The following is a 20000-nucleotide window of genomic DNA, read 5'->3' on the forward strand; positions in this document are numbered from 1 at the left end:
AAAAGTTGGATAGACGTATGAATTACATTGACATATTCATATTTTCTCTCTCTCTCTCTCCCTCTCTCTCTCTCTCTCTCTCTATGTGTTTCTGTTTTTGTCTGTCTCTCTCTCTCTCTCTCTCTCTCTCTATTTCTTTCTCTTTAGTAGTAGACAGAAACCAAGCGACAGCATAATGTTACTAGCGATTTATAGTTGTGGTTAAAAGGGTGCCATGCGATTTACGATCAAGTTTGCATTTTTCCTTCTGTATACTCTCTTATTCTTACTCTCTTTCTCTCTCTCTCTCGCGCGCGCACGCTCGCTCACTCTGCAATCTCAACAAAAAGTTAAACGATCGAGTTCTCTTTGATTTCATCTCAAAATTCGATCGTGCTATGACGAATCGATAAATCATTATAACAATAATTTTGAAAAAATTCGAGAGCCTTCATGGATATGTAAAAATAATGCGACGAAAATAAGAAAAATATAATAAAATAAATGCTACGAAATACAATTAATGGTACCGTTAAAATGGTGATATATCTGACGATATATTTTTTTCTGCGCGATTTAACGATGACGTAAACAAAAAAAAAAGGAAGGAAAAAAGAGAAAAGAAGAAAGAAAAAAAACATGGAAAAGAAAGAGAGAGAGAGATAAAAGAGAACGCGTGTAACATGAAATTCGCAATGATAATTTTAGCTACGCTACGACAGGAATGATTTAAATAAATGATATCATGTTTTTTTGCGAAGTATCGTTCGGGAAACTATATATATTATTAATAATATTTACTAAATATAAATTTTACACATATTATATATATATGTATATATATATATATATATATATGTGTGTGTATCGTTTGTGTGTGTGTGTGTGTATTAATTTGGCCAATAAGTAATGTCGCAATTTCCAATATTTGTATATCTATATAAATAAACAACACTATATTCAGTAATTTATTTATGAAAAATTTTTACTGAAAAGTACTTATTAGCATACTTAAGCTAATACCATACTCCTAATACAATATTATTATATACTAGTATTGTTTATTTACATATACAAACATATGCTGCAAATTCCGACATTACTTATTGATCAATCCCCATATATATATATGAATCTTACCTAGTAATGATATATAATATATATAATTAATAATTATATAATATTTCATAACAAATAAAAAAAACAGATGAAACAAAATCTAAAAATGAAAGAATAAAAAAAATTCCCATATAATAGACGAGTATAAACACCTATCAGAAATATATATATATATACACTTTTATTCTAAGGAAATGATCGCTATATAAACGAATAAGCAAAGATAAATTGTCCCTAGGCGAATAGAGCTAGGGAAATTTCAAGGATCAAGGGGAATACCCCTAGTGATAACTGTGCTGGTAACATTTGGTTTTGCATTTCTGTCAGGTGATATCCGGAAAGGAATATATATATATATACATATTGGTGTCGCTCTTTCTCTTTTATATATATATATATATATATAGAATGTAAGAGAGAGAGTGTACTCTATATATATAAGAGAGAGATAGAGAGATAGAGAGAGAGCGAGTTTATCCTCCCTGCGACTCCTGCGCGTCTATACTCCTGAAGAAGAGGAAGGGGTAGTAACTGGAAGTAGAGAGGGTAGTATAATCAAAGAGAGAGAGAGAGAGAGAGAGAGAGAGAGAGAGAGAGAGAGAGAGAGAGAAAGAGAGAGAGAGAGAAAGGGAGGGATAGAGAGGAGGGTGAAAGGGGGAGGTAGTGAGGGGGCTGAACCATAAAAGTAGGGCAGTAGTGCGGTAGAGCAATCAATAGAGGCTGAATCATGGCGGAGAGAAGGGAAGTAGGACGAGGGATATGGAAAGAAAGAGAGAAAGAGAAAAAGAGAAAAAGAGAGAGAGAGATAGGAGAGGAGTGGAGAGGAGAGGAGAGGAGAAGATAGTAAAAGCCGTCGTGGAAATTCGGGCTTGTGGGTGGGAACATCGAAAAAGTCGAATGACAAAGTGAGTGAGAGAGAGTGAAAAAGAAAGACAAAGAGAGAGAGAGAAAGAGAGAAAGAGAGAAAAAAGAGAGAGATATGCGTTTCTTCAGAAAACTCGTATCGATCGAATAGACAATCAACGACTTTCCCTAGTCCATGTTTCTTCATTCTCTTTCGATTCTCGATTTTTATTAGAGATATAAAAGCCCGCGTGTTTACCGGTACTAACAATTTTCTTCACTGGCCGATTCTATTGGGCTATTACAATGTATTGTATGTTTTCAATAATAATAATAGTAATAATAATAGTAATAATAATAATAGTAATTTTTAATAATAATAATAATAATATTAATAATAATAATAATAATAATAATAATATTAATAATCATAATAATAATATTAATAATCATAATAATAATAATAATAATAATAATAATAATAATAATAATAATAATAATAATAATAATAATAATAATAATAATAATAATAATAATTAACGATATTAATGATAATAATTAATAATTTCCTCATATACTTTATTATACCTTTGAAATTCGTAACAAAAGAAAACGTTAGAAATAAATATCGTTGACCTTATCGTCTAACCTCAAAGTAATGTGATTATTAGACATTAAAGAAAAAATAGAAAAAAAAAGAAAAAAGGAAAAAACGAAACAAAAAAAAAAAGAAGGAAAGAAAAATGAAAAAAAATATCGTTGACCTTATCGTCTAACCTCAAAGTAATGTGATTATTAGACATTAAAAAAAAATAGAAAAAAAAAAGAAAAAAGGGAAAAACGAAACAAAAAAAAAAGAAGGAAAGAAAAATGAAAAAAAAAAAAATGTTTGCACTTACAACATCTTTATACTGCATAACACTCATAAAGATGACAGTAAGTTTATTACAAAATGAAGGCAAGTTCCTGCATACGTTAAATATATTGTAAATAATAATTATAATCGCAAGGGACAGGCTTGTAGTCAGCTTAGACAGGCAAGTCACTTTCGTTTAATAATAAATAAAGAAAATTCTCTATAATGTCTGTTCGTCTATTGACGACAAGAAAGATACGTTCGTTCTTGCTCGCTTTCGCTCGATCGATCTTTTCGAAGACTTTGATGTCCTTCGATGACTCGAAAAAAAAAGAAAAAAAAAAAAAAAAAGAAAAAAAAAAAGAAGAAAATAGAGAAAAAACGAAAAAAAAAAAGAAAGAAAAAAAATCTTATTCAATCTCAAAATCGAAGCTCAAAGTCATCGGTGAAAATCTTAATTTTGGAAAAAGGTATCGATCTGATTCATGCAGGACAATAACCAATTATAGAAATGACTTCGAGTGATCTCACAACCAGATTCGGATAATATCCTTGATAAGGTACACGCGGCTCCAACATATCGCTGATATGCTTTAGCTAAAATTAGACGATTTTCGTTCGGTCGCTGGGTCGTTTTCAACATTACCATTCACGATAATGAAGATACGAAAAACGTTGATGAGATGTAGAGGGGGTTGTAGGGGAAGTGGAAGAAAGTAAAATGGTAATTGGTTATCCATCTATCTCTATCTCTATTTCTATTATTATATTTCTATTTCTCTCTCTCTCTCTCTCTCTCTCTCTCTCTCTCTCTCTCTCTCTCTCTCTCTCTCTCTCTCTCTCTCCACATTTCTGTATTATATTATAACATCACGCACTGCAGGAAGTCATCTTGAAAATAAACTGCAGCGAGAAAGAAAAATAAAAAAAGTAAAAAAAAAAAAAGGAGAGAAAGAAAATAAAAGAAGAGAAACATTTCGTTAAATAAAATTTATAACAAAAATATATAATGTTCATTTTATCACAAATATTGGAAATTTTATATATATATATATATATACACATATTGTACCTATGTAAATACACGTATGCATACGTACGTATGTACACATGTACATACATGCATTCGACAATTTTGAAATTTCCACTTGGGAATATTCTCTCCAACGCGTTACTTTTTTCCATAACGACGAAAAAATGGAAGGAAAAGAAAAAAGAAAAGAAGGAAGGGGGCGGGAGAGAGGGAGGAAAAGGAAAACAAAACAGGAACAAAGAAAAGAAAAGGAACGTGTAAAAAAGGAAAGGAACAGCAGACAAAAGAATGGAGTGCAAATATTCGAAGCGATACAAGAACGGAAATGAGATGTAAATCGCGACACGTAACGAACCATGAAGAAGAAAGCATGAAAAATTCGTGAACACCTATAAATATTACGAGCGTCCATTGCACGTTCTATCATTAAGAGAAATTATAGGCGAATTGAAAGAAAAAAATTGTACATTTCTATCAACGCACCATAGATTTCAAAGATGAAACAAAATCTCTAACTGGATGCTTGACCGAGCACGTTGACCGTACATTACATATATCACCTGTGTATATATACATACATATATACATATATATATATATATGCATAAATCCATTCTTTTATAGGAATACATCGAACATACAATGTATGACACAAGTATATACTTTGTGTACATATATTTATATATTTACATATATACATACGCATGTACTAAGTACATAATATAGTACGTATGTATGTACCTTTCACGCACGATTGGCACATGCAATATGTGAAATAATTCGTAGTCACGCGCTATGAGTTTCGAGGTTATGATCGATCGGTTAAATTCGTTCGACGATAGAGAAACAAAGAAATGCGAGTGGAATCTAAAGTATATGTCATGTATATACATATATATATATATGTGTGTGTGCTTGTATTCATACACACATATATATATATATATACAGAGGATATTTTGATAGCCATAATGATACTTAAGGTATCTTTCGAACGTATCACAGCTCTCGCACCTTTGAATTCTTCTTCGTAATAACGTTTACACGAAATTCAGGAGAGAGACACCTAGTGGACTCCGTGAAACATTTCTTTTTCTCTCTTTCTATCTCTTTTTATCTCTCTATCTCTTTATCTCTATCTAGCTCATTCTCTCATTCTACGATATATAATCCAAGGAACGTAAGGAAATAAAAAAAAAAAGAAAGAAAGAAAGAAAGAAAGAAAGAAAAGAATCTTTCGCACGATTCAATAATAACGATATTGGCGTAACACGTTCGAAACGTAATTATCTGTCGCAAGAGGAGAAATAATTTTTCTCTTTAGAGAGAGTACTCACCCGATATCTAAATATACCCACACCAAAACTCCACCATTTCACCGATTTTCACCGCACTCCCGGCCGTGTATATTGTTATCCTTTGCCTCGTTTTTTTTCTTTTTTTTTTTTTTTAAACACACACGGCCAACCCGTGGCTCTATCTATCGTTGAATGCGCTTCGCAATATAACCTCGACGTCAGATGGCGATGACAGGGTAACGTGCTACGGTGGCGCCCTCTTTAGCGCTCGATTAGGTCGGCGCCAAAATTTAAATTTCAATTTAAGTTCATTATCACCTTTGGTAAATAAATCGTTCAAGCGATTTCTTCAGTAAACAAAATGAAACTACAAGTTTCTTTTTTTTTTTATATATTTTCCTGGGTTTTTTATTTGCTTATGCATTTTTTTCTTTTTTCCTTTTTTTTTTCTTTTTTTTTTATAAAGAACATAAGATTATTTATTGGATATCAAGTTTTACAAATATTATCACACACTTGTTATGAATGTTTCATTAGGGATGGCTGTCTTAAGATATATCGTACAAATATAATAATTATATTTAATTATGGCTATATATATATATATATATATACAATATATATATATATATAATTTATATAATATATATAATATATATATATATATATATATATATATGTATATATAATATGTATAAATACTTAGTTACCTTATGAAGTGGCAGTGCCTTATCTACGTTATGTATGTACATTCATAGAAATGAAATAAAATAAAATAAAATAAAATAAAATATAATATAATATAATATAATCAGTAAACGTAAAACATGAAATACTATGTATCTTCAATGTTATCGTTAAAAAACAAAAGAGACAATGATAATTACGTATGGAGACAATGATAATGACGAAGGATAGGCGACCGATTACTAACTATTTCACAAATACATTCGCTCAGACTCGATGCGAATCGGTTTACACGAGAGAGAATCAATAAATAATATTATCATTTATATAGAAATAAATATATATATATATACATATATAATATAAAGTACATATATATATATACTTTATATATATATATATACACATACATATATAACTATACTAATTATACTTTTGTGGTAAAATATTTTCATAGGCCTCCTTCCGTAGGCCCTGCATCTTAAATATGCTTCGCTTTTTCTTGAATAACTCAATAATTACAATTCCCATATATAATATTTATGTATGTATATATGTGTGCGTGTATGTGTCTGTGTGTGTGTGTGTATGTGTCTGTGTATGACTGTGTATGTATGTATATACTTAATGTACAAATCATTCTCTTTATCGATATATATGTTGCTCATGCGCGTATTCGTTATCGATCGTAAAAGCTTTTAAATCGTTTTATCAAAATTTTTTGGGAGGAAAAATATTATAAAAAAAAAAAAAAAGATATATATATGAGATATTAATAATGCTCATAGAAGCTTAAAAAATATACATGTACAGAGATAAAATATAAAATTCTCCTGCGCGATAGAAATATCTTTGAAAATTGAGAACCCTTACGATCGAATGTATCGACCATTTCTGTTTCTTTTTTTCTTTCTTTTTGTTGTTGTGTTGTTAATTTTTTTTGTTTCTTATATATATATATATATGAGACGTGGGGCTTATTTCGATCTAACATAAATGAACATAATTGAAAAATCGTTCAAAATACAATTACAATTAGAGGCAATAATAATATCGTCTCTGGGTGATAGTTAAAAACAATAACGCCTGCGTACTTACAATTAGACCCAAGGGAATAAGAAAAAAAAATTATTCATTGTATTTATGATCGCACATATGCGAGTTAATTAATAAAAAAAAAAAAAATCTATAAAACCATTCTCCTTTTCACCTTCGTATAAATTTCACGGTATCGGACATTTCATTCGTTTGAAACTTTTTCATTCTTTTTTTTTTTTTTCTTTATTTTATTCTTTATCATTTTCTCACGTGTTCTCATTTTTTTTCTTCTTCTTCTCCTTCTTCCTTCTTCTTCATTTTTATTATTTTATCCTACATCGGGAATATTTTTATATGCGCCGTCTACTTTCTTTTCTCTTTTCTCTTCTCTTCACTTTTTTTCTTCCTTTCGTATTTTTTCTTTTCCTCTTTTTTTCTTTCTTCTTTTCTTTTCTTTTCTTTTTTTTTTCCTTTTTTTTTTTTTTTATTTCGTTTTGTTTCATTTTATTTTGTACAATATCTCTCTTCTCTCATGTAGCATTTAAGAAAATACAAAAGTGCATAAAAATGTCGGACGTAGATAAATTCGAAATTCCTAAAAGCGTCTTTATTTCGCTGCATTATACGTTCGTTATTATTATTATTATTATTATTATTATTATTATTATTATTATTATTATTATTATTATTATTGTTGTTGTTGCTGTTGTTGTTGTTGTTATTGTAATTATTATTATTATTATTATTAATATTATTATTATTATTATTATTATTATTATTATTCTTATTATTATTAATAATATAATTTATAATTATTATTATTATACTACCCTGCACTCTCTAAAAGTTCTTTCTTTCTTTCTTCTTTCCTTTTTTTTATCAAGAATTGTAAAGTCTACTTTCTTTCGCAATTATTTCTTATTAAGCAAGTCCTTAGCCATAGGAAGTGAAAGGGTTTGGGATGGTGATCGATATCCTCATGTATATCAAAGGATATGAACGTATAAATCTTTGACGATCGATTAATCTTACATTGAAAAGGTCTTAAATATCTCGATGATTCTCGGCATGGATAAAAATTTCTTAAATATTGTATGCGTTAGATAAATAGATAGATAGGTAGAAAGAGAGAGAGAGAGAGAGAGAGAAAAAAAGAGAGAGAGAAAGAGAGAGAGAAAGAGAGAGAGAGAGAGAGAGAGAGTACGAAAGAGAGAGAGAGAGAGAGAGAGAGAGAGAGTACGAAAGAGAGAGAGTACGAAAGAGATATAAGAATTAAATACGAATTGAAAAAAAAAAAATGTTCACTATGAATTTACGCGCGCACGCATCTCTCGTTGTAACATATATTATTGATAAATCTCTAAAACAAAGTATGCGAATTCTTGTATTCGTATATAATCAATTTTTCATTAAGGAAGTAATTAATAAACATGTATATATGTGTGTATGTATATATATATATATATATATACATACATATACTAATAATTTTGTCTTGGTAATACTTTAAACGTGGTCGCTTCTTTTAAAAAGGAAAAAAAAAGAGAAAAAGAATTCAATCATTTATATATATATATATATTTTTTCTTTTCTTTTAACCGATTAATTAAACGAAGAGAAATTTTTCAATCTTCGAATCTAAAGAGAGAGCATAAACGCTCGTACATAAACTTATAGCAATAATATATGTTTGATCTCGTGAAAATCATTTATACTTTTTTTTTTTCTTACAGACTATAAATATTAATAAATTCTAAAGTAACTTTTCCCCCAATGAGATCGTGATATTACATTTTTCTTTGCTATTATCTAACGAATGGCGACATATTGAAGTAGATTAACATACACAATATGTTTTGTTCTTTTCTTTTCTTTTTTTTTTCTTTCCTTTTTTTTTCTTTTTTTCTTTTTTTTCTTTTTAATCTTTTTCCTTCCTTAAATGCAAGAAAAATCCATAAAGAGCTGCCATTTATATTGAGCTTAAAGTTTTTGAGATCACGAAGAAGGAGTTTCAAATATTTATATGCTATATTAATTTTCACAAATGCATAAATCAAAGATTTATCAATGGGATGTATGTATGTATGTATGTATGTATGTATGTATGTATGTATGTATGTATGTATGTATGTATGTATGTATGTATGTATGTATGTATGTATGTATGTATGTATGTATGTATGTATGTATGTATGTATGTATGTATGTATGTATGTATGTATGTATGTATGTATGTATGTATGTATGTATGTATGTATGTATGTATGTATGTATGTATGTATGTATGTATGTATGTATGTATGTATGTATGTATGTATGTATGTATGTATGTATGTATGTATGTATGTATGTATGTATGTATGTATGTATGTATGTATGTATGTATGCATGTATGTATGTATGTATGTATGTATGTATGTATGTATGTATGTATGTATGTATGTATGTATGTATGTATGTATGTATGTATGTATGTATGTATGTATGTATAAATACATTTAACTTTTATACATTTTATTTTTCATTGAGACATTGATTATGAAAGTGATCTAATTATTTGTGAAATTGATCACATATATTTTTCGTTTTGAAATATTTCAATGTTGAATTATTTCAATATCACTTTTCTGTAATAAAGCGATAGCAAGAGAAAAATCAAGTACGTATGTTTATTTCTGAAAATCAAAAAACAAAAAAAAACAAAAAAAAACAAAAAAAGAAAAAAAGAAAAAGAAAAAAAAATAAAAGAAAAATAATCATTTAACGTAAGTTGAAATTTTTTTAAAATAATACGCGTAAATATGATTTAAATCAAATTTCATAATCACCGTCTCATTTATATGCTAAAAGTCTGAGCATAAAATATATAAACTTCCTTTCTTTCTTTTTATTTTCATTTTGTGCAATTTTCTATCGCAACACGCAAAAAGATATTTCGCGTTGTCACGACGATCGAGTAAAAAACAGTTTGCAAAGTTTTCGAACGCGCGAAAAGGGAGGCTGATTGAGAGTGGCGGGATGGGTAGTGGTGGTGATGGTGGGAGGTGGGGGGGGAGACGTGGATAGAAAAATGAAAAAATATTTTCATTCGTCATCTTAGACTTTTTTTAAATTGCTAAATTTATGCGATCGAAAGATGCACATATGCATGTATGTATATCGTGGTTGGAAGAATGAGAGTTTATGACAGTTTGGTAATTATAAAAATGACAACAAAAAAAATAAAAAAAATAAAAAAAAAACCTGTCTTGTGTCAAACTCGTGTGACATTAAATTGTAGCGTTGTCCTTTTTTTCTTTTTCTTTCCTTCCTTTCTTTTCTTTTCACATTTAGGCAAGATCATCATCGTTTATATCGTAACATTATTACAAGTATCGTCTTAAAAAAAAAAAAAAAAAAAAGAGAAAAAAGAATTATAACCGAAAGTTAATCCGTACCACAATTTGAACGTTCTATACTCTCGTTTCTCTTAAACCCATCGTACGATTCAATTGAATTATTGTACTTTGATTTTCAAATTTTCTTATAAACAAATGTATGTGAACCTTCTTCTCGATAATAAGGTTCCAATTATTTATATTACTATATATCCTACGTCCTTATTCGTATGCGCACAGCGAAATAACATTTCTCTAAAGGTTACGAGAGAAAAACAAACAAACAAACAAAAAAAAGAAAAAAAAGAAAAAAAAAAGAAAAATAAAATAAAATAAACAATAGATTGTTCGTAGATTTTTCACGTTGGGCACTTTGATATTATAACACAACACTGAAATGCTTACGTCCTTAATAAATACAATGCACGACAGTGTTGGAATACATTGGCAAGTACGAACTTTGAGTTTCACTCAGAAAAAAAAAAGACAAAAAAAAAAGACAAAAAAAAAGACAAAAAAAAATAGAAAAAAAAAACAAAACAATGCTAGTACAGGAGAGACAAACAAAATTGTCGACTAGGAAAATAATTATTTAATAATTCGTATAACTTGTCACTGATAAGCATATTAATTGCCCGATTTAAGTAACTGTTATTCACGTCGTTCATCGACGTTCGTCAATCACATACATACTTAAGGGAAATAGTAAAAGGGAAACGAAAAAAAAAAAAAAAAATTAAAAAAAAAAAAAAAGGAAAGATAATTAAATACACATAAGACAAACCTCCGATATAAAGCCACAACATAACGCAATCATCATTGTAAATTGATCTCTCGAGTACTAACATTGAGAATGCGTTGTCATACTGTTTTTTATCCAATTCGGATGGCACACAAAATTTAGGAACCTGCTACTACTTTAGCATTCAAATTCAGATGCTGTTATGGCATTTAGATCTTTCATTAGACCCTCTAAATTGGCCATCTCTTGATTCAATTCTTCTGTGCTATATGAAGGCTGTGAAGATAAAAAAAAAAAAAAAAAAAAAAAAAAGAATAAAAAAAAATAAAAAAAAAAGAAAATTGGAAAAAGAAAATTTAGATATAAATATCTTATCTCACACTTGTCGAATATAATTTAAACTTTGATCTTATTTTTTTTTTATTTTTTTATTTTTTATTTATTTTACCTTTAATCGTTCTACTTCCTCGGAAGTATGTGCTGGATTAGAAACCGAAGCTAATCGGTTCTTCGCTAATTGCGACGTAGACCCTTGAGGCTTTTTATACGGACTACCAGACATCGTTGGTCTTACCGTTACTTGTGATACTAAAGACATTAAAATACATGTAAAAACAATTGATAGATTATACGTAATAAATATTATTGTATATTAAAACCAACCTCCGTGTTTCTGCTGTGCTGGGGTAGAAGGAGCAGATTGAGGAGGAGGTGCTGGTACGCTAAAGCTTTTCAATGGGTGTCCTTGAAGCCTTTTACTAGTGCTACTATCTAACGCCGTAGCACTACTAGTAGGCTGATTACCACTGCCATAGTGACTGGAAGCATACTGGCTACTCCCACTGTATGACTGTCCACTTTGGCTATATGGTAACTAAACGAATATTTCATTGCACAATAAGAATAAATGGTATAATATGATAGCGATATTTCATGTTAAAAAAAAGAAATAAAAGAAAAAATAAAATACTTTTTACAGAAAAGTCTCTTACTTGACTTTGTAGTGGTTCGTAAGAACTTGGCATATTACAAGAATCTGGACTTGATTCTGGTGTTGGCTCTAACGTGATGTGCGCTCGGCTTAAACTGTATTGTGCCACGGTACGTGGATAATTTTGTCTCACCGACGGAGCATCCGTGCACGTACTGTGTATTGTTGGCTGTGACAAACTGCTATTGACAATTGGTGTTGCAGTTGCTATAGCTGGAAAAAATTAAAAGATCACTGTCCATAATAGGATAAACGAAGGGTGTGTCTCAAAAAAAAAGAAAAAAAAAAGAAAAAAAAAGAGAAAAAAGAAATGAAAAAAATTTTAAAATTAAAAAAGATTAAAAAATATATATATATATAAAAAAAAAAAAAAAAAAAAAGAAAAAATAAAAGAAGAAAAACTATGATAGAGAATGATAAGTTTGTGAATGTTGCAATGAAATCTCATGGAGATGTATGTATGTATGTATGTAGATAGTAGCTTAGAAGCTACTTACGCTGATGTACAGGTGCACTGTCGACAGGAAGTGTTATGAGTTTAGGTTTGTGGCTTCCCCGACTGTGCTGTCTGCTCAGGGTAGAGCACTTCTCATCAGTGTTACCTAACATTGAATAAATGAAACAAAACCAAATAGCAAAATCAGAATAATGATAAAAAAAAAACAACCATACTGTGATAGCATTGAATTTAAAAAAAAAGAAAAAAAAAAAAAGAAATAAAAAAATAAAAAATAATAAAGAAGAAACACAAAACAAAGAATTATGTTTTAAGAGAGGGGAAAAAAAAAAGAAGAAAATCATCAAAATCGTGTCGTTTCGTGTGAAATGTCCTACTTGTGCAGTTTAAATAATGCTCATATATCATATAGAAAATAAAATATCTTTGTTTGGTGAACGATGCACTTATTATAATCTGTTGAAATGTATTTTTTTTTTTTTTTATTCTCAATTTAATCTAAACTTACCCATATAACTAGGTACATATGTGCGCTTGTCTAACGAGCTGGAATTTCCATGTACATTATCTTGAGTATACTCCTGATTTCCTGATCTTGGTAAAGTATTACTAGCAACACCACTCGTAGATGCTTCACCATTGATAGAAGACTTTTCAAGAGCTTTTAATTCCATTTGATCATGATGAATCCACAAGTCCGGTGGTTTAATATTTGTTTTTAGATTCGCATCTTTCATATATCTGCATTCAACAAATAATGTAAGATTGTTAATTATTCTTTAACATTGTCATAAAATAACATAATAATTAATAACAATAAATGTTACCCTTTCTTTCGATCCGGCGAATCCGGATTACGCTTACAGCACATTACAACAACGACCACTGCTACACCAGTAATCAGGATAACTGCACAACCTACTGTAATGTAGATCAATATATTGGATAGACCACGGTCATCTGGAAAATTATTAACACATTTGTTTTATAGGAGAATTGTAATAATAAATTTTTTATGTTGAAATATGTGGTTTCTTTCTTTTTATATATATATATATATTTCACGATATCTACTTATAAAAACGAAATATTATACAAATAACATAACAATCAAAAATTACATTCGAGCAACATGCTCCATCAATGGTAAAAAAACAAAGGAAGCTAGAGAGAAGAGATGATAACGATATCTTACCTCGAACATGCAATTCATCATAGATATCAATGCCATTGCCTAGCACAGAAAAAAAATTAAAAACACCATAAGTAACGCATTGCCTTTGTACGAACAACAAAACATACTGAAAAATGAAGAGAAGGAAAAAAAAAAGAAAAAATAAGTAATAAATAAAAGAAGAAGAAGAATAATAATAATTACAAAGACAAAAACAAAAATTAAAAAAGGAAAACAGAAAAAAAAAAAACTTGTAAGGTAACAATTAAATAATACCTTACACACAACATATAAATACTTATGTTCAAGACCATTTCCGAGTTAATTATATCATAAACCAGATTTAATACTCAGCAACACATTAAACGACTTTCTTTAAATAAACAATAACAGACCATCGATAGTAGAACATTTGGCGCAACAAAAAGAAAAAAAAAGAAAAAAAAAAAAAAGAAGAAAAAGAAAAAACTTACTTTGCGGTGTTTTAAATGAAACTGTTGTCGAAAATGGTCCATATCCTTTCGAATTACGTGATTGAATCTTGAAATAATATGTCGTACTTGGTTGTAACATTTTTATTACAAATTCTGTCTTATCACCAATCACAGCTTCGATCAACCAGTCACGATCCCATTTATTATTATCCGTAGAATAAAAGATTATGTATCCTGATAATAAAATATTTTCTTATTAACACAATTATCACATCTATTATATTTATAATTACATAGAATTTTATTAACCAGTGATTGGTCCATTTAGCTGTTTAGGTGGTTGCCATCGTAAAATTACTGAAGTCGGTCGATCTTCGACACTATGAACACTTAAATCCCTTGGTGGAGAACTCGGTGCAGCTTCCTGAGTTTGATTCAATACTACCATACTCCATGGTGATTCTCTTTTTCCCTATAAGAAAGATTAATTATGTGAAAAAAAAAGAAAAAAAAAAATATATATATATACATAAAAAGCTTTTCTGCTTTCTTTTTTTTAAATTCCTATATAATTTATATAAAATCATATTGTATACCTTGATAACTTTAACAGTGAATTCGTATTGTGTATTAGGTTTTAGATCATTTATCATACAATTTAAATCAGTGGCGTTGTAATACTTATAACGAGGATTGCTGCTATGATGATATGACGTATAACGTACGACATAATAGCGATTATCTGTTACATACTGCAAATGATAATATTTAATAATTTAATGATTGATCACAATTATTTTAAAATTATATGTACTTAAAAAAAAAAAAAAAGTTATATATATAATTAGATATACTTGGCTTTTTGGGAGAGTTGTATCAGTCCAATAAAGTACTACAGTAGCTGCTGATAAAACGATCGCTTTAAGACCAACCGGTGGTATTAAAGGCACAACATATTCGGATACAGAACGTTCTGTAGTTCTTACGTTTGCATAAGCTGGCTGACCTTCACCAGCCTCATTTGTTGCTCTTATAGAAATAACGTATTCCGTTGTAGGTTCTAATATAAAAATGTAAGATGATTAAAAAAAGAAAAAAAAAAATTATATTTTGCTTATGTATATATATACATATTTATATCTATAAAATATACTTAAAGTATAAATATAATATACTTACATATATATATAATATATTTAAAAGAAATTATAAATATATATACCTAAAGATTCAATAGTAAAAAATCGTTGTTTTCCATCAAGAACTTGATCTTCAACATCAGGATATCCTTTACCCCAACCAATTCTATATCCTCTAACTTTAATACTCTGATCTTTCGGTGGATTCCACCAAAGCGATATAGAATCAGCCATAGATTTTGCTATTAAAAAAAAAAAAATATATATATATATATATATATATATAAATAACATTTATGATAATATTACAATTGATAAGTATGATTGAAGATAAAGCTTGATAATAAAATGAAATTACTTCTTATGTGACTAGGTGCACCCGGCACGTTAGTCTCGTCTAGATCATTCTCATATGTTTCTATAGTCATCCATTCGGTCCAAGGTCCAGTTCCATTAACATTTAAGGCACACATTCGAACTTGATATATGACATGCTTTTCGAGGCCAGTAATCACGTACAAACGTTGATTTCCTTCGGTTGTAACTGAATTTGGTGAGAAACGACGATCGTGTCGACGATATCGAATTTTATAACCGGTAATAATACCATTTTGACCGTCCAACGGTGGTTCCCATCTTACGATAATACTCTAAAAATAGATATACAAAATTTTTTATCATTATTTTGTAAATGATTATAATTAATAATTATTAATATAAAATTCATACAGTTGAACTAGCTGCTTCTAATGTAACATTATGGGGTGGTTGTGTAGGTTGAGCACTGTGTGTTCGAACTAGAACGTCTCTAGTATATGCACCAGGACCATTTTCATTGACAGCTTGAACTCTAATACTGTATTCTGTATAAGGCACGAGATCTACCAATTCGTACGTTGTACTTGTGGTTTCACGTGTTTTTTCCTCGACATCTCCCTGAAGATTGAAAGAACATGGATTATAACAATTAATAGATAAGTCCTTAACTTAAAATAATAAACGATGGAGTATAATAATAAGAGGATTATCTACCTCTGTATATGTGATAATATATTTAGAAATACGTCCATTAATAACTTGCGGTTCGTCCCACGACAAAGCAATGCTTGCACTGCTAGTTGCATGGCCTTCTAAATTCATCGGTGGTCCTGGTACATTTGCCTGTTAAATTTAATTAAATATAAATATATACGAGAGATATAAACCTATGTACATACATATATATATACATACGACTCTTATCTACAAAAAGAAAAAGATATATTACCTCAGATTGAGTGGTCACTTGTAATACTTCACTAGAAGCACCAGGACCTCTTGAATTTTGAGCAACTATTCGAAACTGATAAGTCATACTTGGCTGTAAGCTTGATATCATTGCCTCTAATTTTTGAGTGTTGACAACACGTTCTCTATCAACATATTATTATCGTCTTCTTTTTTATCTCAATATTATCTTCTCACCATTAAGAATTCTAATTAGGGTTTATGAAGAAATTACCTTTGTACACCTTCCTGTTTATAATAAATGTAATAATTTAAAATATCGCCATTTGTATTTTCTGGTTCTTGCCAACGTAAAGTGACGAATCTTGCAGTAACGATGATTAAGCTCAAATTTCTAGGAGCGGATGGTACGCTGCCTTCAATCGACTCGATGCTTTCTGTATCATCTACAAAATGGGTATCTGGATCGTAAAGGGAGCTAGGATATTTAACCAATCCTGGAAGATCGGTTGGATCATCGGAAGGACTGATCGATAACGGAGGATTTGGTGTAAATGCCGATAACGTGTGTCCTAAGAGTGTACTAGGATGTTGCCATGTTTTATTATATAAAGGACGATACAGTAATTTTTTTTTTGGGACGGACTTTGGAGTCGTTGCTTTGTGAGCAGTTGTTTTTTCTTCATACATTCGTTAGCATGCAGCACAGTTAAGGGGGAAACGTTATGGGTGAAAGAAAGAAAGAAAGAAAGAAAGAAAAAAAAAAAAGAAAAAAAAAGAAAAAAAGAAAAAAAAAGAAGAAAGAAAGAGAAAAAAAAAGAAAGAAAAGAGATAAAATTAAATTCACAAATAAAAAATAAATGAATTTTAATTTGATGCAATTAAATAAATCACATATATACAGTTTTCACATAAAGTCAGATGACACATTAAACGATAATTATGATTAATATGCAATTAAATGGACTTCATGTAAATTCTGTATATATCTTCATGATCGAATACTTTATGATCAATATTTTATGATCGAAAAATTATAAAACTAATAAATTTATCGACTATGATGAGAAAAAAAAAGAAAAAATATATATATATACATATACGCAATAAAACGAATATAGAAATAGGAAAGAATATTATTTGACTTTTCTATGATATAAGGTATGAAAACTCACTAGGTTGATTAATAGTAAGTCGTGCCGATGCTTGGACACTACCAGCAGGATTTATTCCTATGCACTGAAATATTCCAGCGTCTATCGCAAGAAGGCCATTGATTCTAAGATTGTTACTGTAAATTGTATTGGAAATAAATCAATATTATGTTATGCATATGTTGTGTTAACAAGTAACTATATTTTCATTTGTTTATAATAAATAGACCTAAAGTATTCAACTGATATTAAAAATCAATTTACTCTTTTTAGAGATCTTTTAAGTTAATTATCTTTTTTTTGTTTTTCAGAGTATAAAAATGTATCTAGGCTTGTGTAGTTTCACAATCTGAAAAAAGACAAAAAAAACAAAAAATTAGCCTAAAAAATCTCCAAAAGAATCAATCAATTTTTAATATCGCCTAAAAACTTTTAGCCTACCATATATGTGTATGCGCGTGCGTGCGTGTGCGTGTGTATGTGTGTGAGCAAGTGTATATGTAATCTATAATCCATACCCATTAATTATTTGCCAATATTCGTTAACAGTAATTCGTTCTCCATTTTTCAACCACGTAACTTTTGGTTCTGGTTTTCCATAAATCTCACATTCAAATTCTAAATCTTGACTTTCACTGGCTATTTTGTCTTCCGGTTTCTTAATAAACTTTGGCGGAACTAAATTGTTTATTTGAAATAAAGTTTAAGAAATTATAAATTCATTGAAGATAATTATATGAGAATCAATATATATATATATATATTGTAAATAACCTTGAACTATGATCTCGGCAACAGAATCTAACGTCTCAACCTCATTTTCGGCACGACATTGATACGAGCCATGATCTGCTTCTTTAAGATCAGTGATCATTAGACTTGACGCGGCTATTTTACGATATCTGCAGAGAGAGAGAGAGAGAGAGAGAGAGAGAGAGAGAGAGAGAGAGAGAGAGAGAGAGAGAGAGAGAGAGAGAGAGAGAGAGAGAGAGAGAGAGAGAGAGAGAGAGAGAGAGAGAGAGAGAGAGAGAGAGAGAGAGAGAGAGAGAGAGAGAGAGAGAGAGAGAGAGAGAGAGAGAGAGAGAGAGAGAGAGAGAGAGAGAGAGAGAGAGAGAGAGAGGGAGGGAGGGAGGTAAAAGGAGAAAAAGAGAAAAAGAAAACAGAAAAATAAAATGTAAACATTAGCAGACTGGAACAATTCTTTTAAATATAATTTCACATCGTACCTAGAGTCGAACGATCCTAAGTCTATAGACACACCATCTTTCAGCCAAAAAATTGTAGGTTTAGGATAGCCATTAGCAGCGCATTCCAAAGTAACAGTGGAACCTTCAACGGCTACTTGTTGCGAAGGTTGCGCAATAAAAATCGGCGGTGAGGATCCTTGGTCTGTTAAATAAAATAAAATTAAAAAAAAAAAGAAAAAAAAAAAAAGAAAAAGAAAAAGGAATAACGGTAAAACTTTGAAAGTAAACAATAAATGAAGCTTTCTTCCGACAATAAATAAGTATGACGACGATACTAACCGATGTCACTAGTTAATAGCCCTAATTGCGCTTTGTTACTTAAACGGTACTGTCCATAACCACTTGCATTACATCTATACGATCCGATATCCTGAATCTGTACATCGTCTATCTCCAAAGCACCTGTAAAACGAAACGATAATATCACGATACTTTTCTGGATCTGGCATTTTCTTCTTTTTTCTTTCCACCCTTTCTCCCACCCAAAACAATAATGTATTAGAATTTTTTTTTCTTTTCTTTTCTTTTCTTTTTTTTTTCTTTTCTTTTTTATACCTGACGGCATAATCGTCATACGATTTTCGTCGAGTATCATAGGCCGTTCGTCCTTGAGCCATTGTATTTTTAATAAGCTAGATGAGGCCGGAAGTGTGCAACTCAAATAGGCTATTTGTCCTGGATAAACCATAGTATCTTGGGGTTCTTTCTCAAAACCAGGCAAACCTTAAAAATATTCATATATTTTCGATTGAATTGATAATCGAATTGATATAGGATTTATTTTATGAAATTTGTACATATTGAATATTCTCAAAGAAAAAAAAAATTAAAATAAAAATAAATAAATAAAAGTAATTAAATTAACTATCTTAATATATATATATATATATATATATATATATATATCTTCCACTAACTTGCAAGTTTGATCGTTGCAGTTCGAGAAACAATAGCTCCAACATCATCTACGGATGCTAGGCATTGATAGCTTCCAGTTAATTCTGAACTACCGGCGTATACGCTATTTATGTACAAGGATCCATTTGCTAGCTGCGATCTACACAAAGAAATAACGACAAAAGAAATAAGAGAATGAAGAAGAAGATAGATTCGGAGCATCGGATAGGGAATTGTTAGGAAAGGAGGGTGAGTGGGAAGGAGGTAAGTAAAGTGGAAGGAAGAAAGGGGAGAAAAGAAAAAAGAAT

General features: G+C 29.8%; 2 protein-coding genes across 6 annotated transcripts in view; both read right to left on the minus strand.

Moving 5' to 3' along the window:
• Positions 1-5325, minus strand: part of LOC118443809 (uncharacterized) — a 59416-nt gene extending 54091 nt beyond the window's left edge. Inside the window, exon 1 of the mRNA XM_035871309.2 lies at positions 5168-5325. The gene's annotated coding sequence lies outside the window, so the exon portion shown is untranslated. The remainder of the gene's footprint in view (positions 1-5167) is intronic.
• A 4915-nt stretch (positions 5326-10240) lies between these two features.
• fra (neogenin protein frazzled) overlaps positions 10241-20000 on the minus strand; it is a 29210-nt gene continuing 19450 nt past the window's right edge. For 2 of the 5 annotated variants that reach the window (XM_085657224.1, XM_035871405.2), the window contains 25 exons: positions 19713-19852; positions 19351-19518; positions 19075-19197; positions 18775-18937; positions 18323-18450; positions 18067-18226; positions 17570-17685; positions 16669-17074; positions 16435-16579; positions 16200-16328; positions 15897-16103; positions 15526-15817; positions 15251-15409; positions 14883-15088; positions 14625-14780; positions 14338-14500; positions 14068-14262; positions 13616-13654; positions 13248-13380; positions 12929-13161; positions 12461-12565; positions 11965-12176; positions 11636-11846; positions 11421-11560; positions 10241-11248 (listed from right to left, as the gene is read on the minus strand). In XM_085657224.1, the coding sequence (XP_085513350.1) occupies positions 11150-11248; positions 11421-11560; positions 11636-11846; positions 11965-12176; positions 12461-12565; positions 12929-13161; positions 13248-13380; positions 13616-13654; positions 14068-14262; positions 14338-14500; positions 14625-14780; positions 14883-15088; positions 15251-15409; positions 15526-15817; positions 15897-16103; positions 16200-16328; positions 16435-16579; positions 16669-17074; positions 17570-17685; positions 18067-18226; positions 18323-18450; positions 18775-18937; positions 19075-19197; positions 19351-19518; positions 19713-19852 (4228 nt within the window). In that variant the 3' untranslated portion in view covers positions 10241-11149. The remainder of the gene's footprint in view (positions 11249-11420; positions 11561-11635; positions 11847-11964; positions 12177-12460; positions 12566-12928; positions 13162-13247; positions 13381-13615; positions 13655-14067; positions 14263-14337; positions 14501-14624; positions 14781-14882; positions 15089-15250; positions 15410-15525; positions 15818-15896; positions 16104-16199; positions 16329-16434; positions 16580-16668; positions 17075-17569; positions 17686-18066; positions 18227-18322; positions 18451-18774; positions 18938-19074; positions 19198-19350; positions 19519-19712; positions 19853-20000) is intronic. The other 3 variants (XM_035871413.2, XM_035871410.2, XM_035871412.2) reach the window with 3 other exon arrangements.

This window comes from Vespa mandarinia, chromosome 1, assembly GCF_050613455.1.
Source record: "Vespa mandarinia isolate Hongniang chromosome 1, ASM5061345v1, whole genome shotgun sequence".
Taxonomy (NCBI): domain Eukaryota; kingdom Metazoa; phylum Arthropoda; class Insecta; order Hymenoptera; family Vespidae; genus Vespa; species Vespa mandarinia.